We start from the raw sequence: 6,274 nt of genomic DNA on the forward strand, positions 1-6,274 counted from the left end.
AGCCAACCAACCTTAAGGCTGATGGCATCGAATGTTGCTAACCCTGTAACTGTGACTGACACCTCCATATGTCATGTATCAGCACAGATACCATTGTCTTCCTCAATGGAAATTCCAGATGAAAATTATTGACTGATTTCACATGGCCATAGAAACAGAGAAATGAGTCTGCTGGTCTTCTGATTTCTACTGGTCCCACTGCTGTACTGACACTGACACTGATAGACGCCAGTAGGAATTAGGAGAGACCACGAGAAAACCCTAGAAAGCTACCTGAAGGATTCTAATGGAGACAGCTGGAATTTCTATGCAACTCTAGAAGGCCATCATCAACCATCCGTGGTGAGTGACATGGTCTCTGCAAAGCAAAAACTCAGGGGGCGTAAGCTAAAAATGACCTGGAATCCTAAAAAAAGGTTTGAATGAACCTCTGCCTTGCTCACAACAGACACTGGATCTCATGGGGTCTGGGGGTCAAACCCATTCTTGAGGTAACTCCATTGGCTTCCTCAGGCTTGCACTATGAATGAATCTCTGCTCTAACCCCCACGAAGAATCTGTCTGATCTGAGAGGAAGAAACCCAATATTCTACCCACCATTTCCTTTCCTGTTGTGAAAAGATGTATAGACCTCACACAGGCTCTGGCAGGAAGAGGGTTAACACTCTCTCAGTATAGGCCACAGCTGCCTCGGTGCAGAGATCCACCTGGGAGCAAGGCTGGGCAAATTAGGCCTTTCACCAGCACATGATAAGAGGGCTGTGCACAGAAGATCTGGGGCTGGCAGTAGGAGCCAGAATCCTGGGGTGGAGAGGAGGGTAGGACAATGCTGCTGGCAAAGCTCTGTTGCTGTAGAGTTCATTTAGAGGCCAGGCTGAAGGAGCCTCGTGAGCCCTTTGTTTAAAGCCCTGCTTGTGGGAAGTTTCTTTTGTTTGCCTGTTTGTTTAACTAGGCTCCAGAGAGGCTAGAGAACTGGACTGCTACAGACTAGGAAATTGTTCCCCCTGATCCACTGCACAGAGATACACACAGGCTCCAAAACATCTCTTCACTTGCCTCTGAATAAGGGCTTGTCTGTGAGGGGAAGTTATACTGGTATAAACTGGGGTGTGAATTTAAAGCACTGGAGTTCTACTTCCCACATGGCCACTCTTATTCTGCTCCCAGAGGGCCTTTTTCTGGTGTGGCTTATGTCACTTTGGAAGCTGTTCAAACTCAGAAGCCTATTTCAGAATAAGAGTGTCTGCATGGGGGAGTTATACTGGTATAACCAGAGTGGTTTAGTTAGATCGCTATAATTATACTGATATAACTGGGCAAATCTCCCATGCAGACAAACCCTAAGGCCTTGGGTCTGCTCAATCCATCTTCTGCAACAGCAGCAGTAGCAGCTGAGGCTGGGTGTGTGTGTGTGTGTGGGGGGGGGGATTCTGTTTGGATGTAAGCTTTCTAAGTGGCTGTTGTCCAGTCCAGCAAGATGTATTTGCATCTTGCCAGGATTGAGAGAACCGTACTGAATTTACACAGAACAGAGTAAATTGCAGCCCTCCCGCAATCTCTAGTAGCGAAAGGTGACCGTCCGGAGCATGCAATGTCCCCTGCCCCCTGGATCAAGGTATATGCTGGGGGCTGTAGCATCAGCCTGCACTGCCATGTTAATGATGAGAAATTTGCAGCTGGTTTGATCTCTCCTGAGGCGGTTTTTTTACACACCCTTCCTGTCCTTCCCTGCAGCCTTTGTCTCCTTTACAGGCTTCCATCTCTGATTCTAATTCCAGATCACTCTCCTGCTTTTTGATACCACTTAGGAACTTCCTCCTTCTCTGAGCTCATATCTACCTGTCCTCATGAATTCTGCCCTTCTGGGCTTTGTTCCCTCTCATTGATACTCTGGATTTTAGGGGTCGCTTTCAAAGTTGTGTTGCCCCATCTGGCACCTGCCCCTGAGCGAGTGAGTCACGTCTCATTAGCTTTCAGCTAGTAGCTTCTGTGATGCTTTGCAGGAAGGCTGCTGCCTACAAACATGCCTCCTCTCGGTGTGACAGTTCAGAGGGTCTCAGACAGTCAGAGATGAAATCATGTCAGAAAAATGAGTATATGTCAATTTCCTCCAAACATATATAACATAAAACAAAGATATGGAATCAGAGAAGAAAAACATCAGAGAGTGCTGCACACTATCACCTCATTATTTATTACATGAATGACAGTAGTCTCCAGAGACCCCAATCAGGGATGAGGGCCCCTTTGTGCTGGGCCTGTGCACACACACATAACAAAAAGACAGTCCCTACCCCAAAAAGCTTACTGTCTACCAGTCTCCTGTTCTCACTGGCTGGAAACAGAAATGGAATTATTTGCTGATGGATAATTTTCAAACTATTATTGTTTGTATAGTGTCAGAAACTTAAATGACTGTCCTCTCTCTCCCTGGCTGTCCCAACAATGCCTGTTTAATGGGGATTAGTCAGAAGTTAGGACAAGGAAGATGAAAAAGCTAATTCCCTTTTAAAGCCAGGGAATTAATAACAGTGAAAATGATCTAACACTTGTATAGCAATTTTTATCCTGACCAATCCCAAAGCATTTTTCAAAACTAGAAGCATCAAAACTATAAAAAGGTATGAAATGCATCTACCATTGAAATGTGGCCACCTCTGGAATGGAACATAATGTCTGTTTAACAGCACACAGCAACATTTCACAGCAGGTTTGGATCAGAAATATAGAGGACTGCGTCCAATGCAAAAATAAAACAACAACAAAACAAAAGAGATGGGTTATTTAGGTAGGCAGATTGTGGGTGTCTGAGTGGGAATTTTGCCAGAATCGGAGTTAACCCTCATGTCCTCATCCTTTCTAAAAATGTAGACCACTGGTTCTCAACCAGGGATATATGTACTCCTGGGTGTACGCAGAGGTCTTCCAGGGGGTATATCAACTCATCTAGATATTTGCCTAGTTTTACAACAGGCTACAGAAAAAGCACTAGTGAAGTCAGTGCAAACTAAAATGTCATACAATGACTTGTTCATGCGGCTCTATATACTATACACTCAAATGTAAGTACAATATTTATATTCCAGTTGATTTATTTTATAATTATATGGTAAAAATGAGAAAGTCGGCAATTTTTCAGTAATAGTGTGCTGTATTTTGTATTTTTATGTCTGATTTTTAAATGAGGTGAAATTTGGGGTTATGCAACACAAATCAGACTGCTGAAAGGGGTACAGTAGTCTGGAAAGATTGAGAGCCACTGATGTAGACTTTTCACTTAAATCTTCTCCATTATAGCTCAAAGGCCCCAAAGTATCACATATCAAGAAGAGGGAAGCTGTTCAGATGAATTGGCTGGATTACTAGCAGAGAGTTTCTAGGGCATTTTTCCTACTGGGCCTGAACACACAAACTTCTTGGAAGAGAAAAGATGCAGGAAATGAAGCTGATACTCTACTCTTGCAGGGCCTGTTGCAAGGTGATCACCTTTGCTACAGCTTATAAAATCAGAACTGTCCCTGTAGAATTTGTCAGCCATTTCTGCTAAAAACATATTGAAGCAAACTCGGTACAGATAGTGTCTACTCTGGCCCTACAAAGCTTCAACAGGCTTTCTAGGCCTTAGAGGTTGTGATGACTCCCCACAGATGAGAGAGTTCAATACATTAGATGAAGGGCTGTCTGTACCTTTTTTGCTGCCCCCAAACCCCCCTCCCCCCCCCCAAAAGCTGGCAGACAAACTTATAATGTGCTGCCCCAGGCTTCTGCTTCCTCAGCTGGTGCCTGGAGCCGGCCCTGCTTAGATGGATGGCACAAAGGCCACGTGAGGGGCTTTAAGCTTAGTAGTAAAGCTTAGGCCCAGCTTACAGACCTCTCTGCGAGTCAACTGATTCCACAGAATTCAAGGAGATGGAGTATGAAGGCGGCTGCCTCTCTGTGCATCCCACCACCCTGTGTCTCCTGAACTCTCCAAGCCAAATCGCTCAGCTTGCCAAGATGCAAATGTGGGACCAAGACGCAAAACAAGGGCTGGAGGAGTTACAGCAGATGAGGGATGTTTCAGGGCTGTGGAGTTAATTTCCACAGCATAACCCATTATGTTCTCTCTCTCACCCATTCTGCCCCTAACGAGCCCCTTGGCAGAGGCTGGGGGATTTAATAAAACTTTACCACTTCTAGAAAATCTGACAGCGTTCTTAGCCAAGCTGCATGAGACAGCACTGGAGAGAGGAGCTCTGCATACTGAGACTTGATGCACTGAACAGCCTTGATGCAGTTAATGGTAGTTACAGTCTATGCCCCACTTCAGGCAGATTACACCCACCACTCAGATCTGCTCCCTCTGGGTTCATATGCTCTGGAGATGCTGACCGCATGGAGTGCTGAGCAGAGGGACAATATACAGGGGGAGCCCAACTCTATAGAGATGGTTTGTGGCAGGAGAAGTTCTCTCTTGCAGCCACAGTGAGACTAGATCAGTGACAGGATTCTGTAAGTAAAAGTTTTCAGAGTAGCAGCCGTGTTAGTCTGTATCTGCAAAAAGATACAAGGTGCCACAAGTACTCCTGTTCTGTTCTTTTTGTAAGTAAAAGTTGTTTCTGTCTCCAGAGCAGGCTCGTGTTAAGGGAGCTGACCTGGGTGCGGGGACGTCATTCTGCTAGCCCTGAGAGCTAGTTAGTTGCTTTCTGCAGCATACTCGGCTTAGCGATTAAACCAGTATTTAGAGAGGACTTGTGGGGGACCCGGAGAGGAATTTTCATTGATTGTGTCTCTGAGGGTCTAATAAAAAGGAATCCTCACAAGTTCCAAAATATAACCAGTGGGAAAATGTTGCAAATCCTGATAGAATTGTGATTCTCCCCTGGGGTGTGTGGGTGAAAGTGCCCTTTTATCACAGCTATAAGACACTATTTCCAGTTAAAGAACTGAACCTTTCCCTCAGAGCCCCACATATGTTTCAGTTCACACCAATTATGCCATGCAATGGGGTTCAAGCTAGCTACGGTCAGCCTGTTGTAAAGAGAAATGTCATGCCACCTGTGCACATGAACAGCTTCTCTCTATGTGGAGGTATTACAATCTGTGTGGCGTGATGCACTGAAACCTTCTGGGGCTTTCATTCTACTTCACTGCTAGAAGGGCTGCTCTCTGTCCAGGGTCACTATCCCAACTTCGGGCTTCACAGTATTTCTGTCAAGCCATGGAAAGCTCCTTACTCGGAAGCCCTGCCTTGCAAGGAGCTAAAGAACCACACTTCTCCTTTTCCTTGGGTTAGGGACTTGTAAGAGAGAGTTGCTGTCAGCTTGGGCTTGTAGTCCCTCTGCTGTGTCTGCTAGGGCCAGATGTTGAGCAGGAAACTTCTGTTCTGTTCAGGTTCTTTCCATTGCCTTGGTATCTGAGTTAATGTCATTTGATCAGTTCAAGTGGCATGTTAGTTAAACAGAAACCCTTCTCTATAGGAGCAGGAAAAATTCCCCTCCGATTCGGTGCTTCAGCTCCCCGTGTGCCCTCTGCACCAGCTACATGCCTGTTGCCAGATGACCTGTGCTCCCGAAGGCACTGGCTGGTTCTACCACCAACCCCACCTTCGACTGGTGAAAGCAAACGCAGAGGCAGACTTACCGTTGCCCATGGCCAGCACCTGCATGTTCTCAAACTCCAGAGTGGTGTAAGCTGGGTCCAAAGCTGCGCTATAATCTGCCATCTCCATGTCTATCAGGGCTTTGGAGAGACGCATTATCATCAGCAAACACGGGCCAGATTGCAGCGATTCACTCGTCGGAGGTTATTGGCCCCTCAGCCTCCGGCTGCCTTCACTGTGTCCCCTATCTGTTGTCTTTTATTTCAGATATTTCTGTGAAAGGATTTGCTGAGCTTCAAGGCCTATACTCCCTAGAGGGGTGGAGGCAAGAGGCGGGGGTGGGGGGGGTTAATCTTTAATCATCTCACCCACTGGTGAACGCTAAGCTGGATGGTTGGGTTTTTTTTTTGTTGTTTTTTTTTTTGGTGGGGCAGCAGCAATTTTGTTGACCGTTTATTATTGAATCTCCATGCACTTTGCTGATTTCAGCTTCTGGGCACATGCCGGGGTGGCAGTACTTAGAGAGAGGAGCATTCTCCATGAGTGAAGTACATTCGCTGCGCTATTGATCTTGATGCTTAATTATTATTATTGGTCTTAATTTTAGCTGAAGTGTAAGAACTTGGAAAAACCCGTCCTGGAGAACGAAGTTCTTGCCCTGTTCCCTCCCCTTCAGTATCCTCTGGCTTTCTC

General features: G+C 45.9%; 1 protein-coding gene across 2 annotated transcripts in view; it reads right to left on the reverse strand.

Annotated features, from left to right (window-relative positions):
• The window catches only part of HNF4A (hepatocyte nuclear factor 4 alpha), a 32,652-nt gene extending 26,915 nt beyond the window's left edge, over positions 1-5,737 (reverse strand). The window contains exons 1-2 of one of the 2 annotated variants that reach the window (XM_050917399.1): positions 5,623-5,737; positions 5,517-5,519 (exon numbers count right to left, since the gene is read on the reverse strand). In XM_050917399.1, the coding sequence (XP_050773356.1) occupies positions 5,517-5,519; positions 5,623-5,737 (118 nt within the window). The remainder of the gene's footprint in view (positions 1-5,516; positions 5,520-5,622) is intronic. The other variant, XM_050917398.1, reaches the window with a different exon arrangement.
• Positions 5,738-6,274: the final 537 nt, after the last annotated feature.

This window comes from Gopherus flavomarginatus, chromosome 11, assembly GCF_025201925.1.
Source record: "Gopherus flavomarginatus isolate rGopFla2 chromosome 11, rGopFla2.mat.asm, whole genome shotgun sequence".
In the NCBI taxonomy this organism is placed as follows: Eukaryota; Metazoa; Chordata; order Testudines; family Testudinidae; genus Gopherus; species Gopherus flavomarginatus.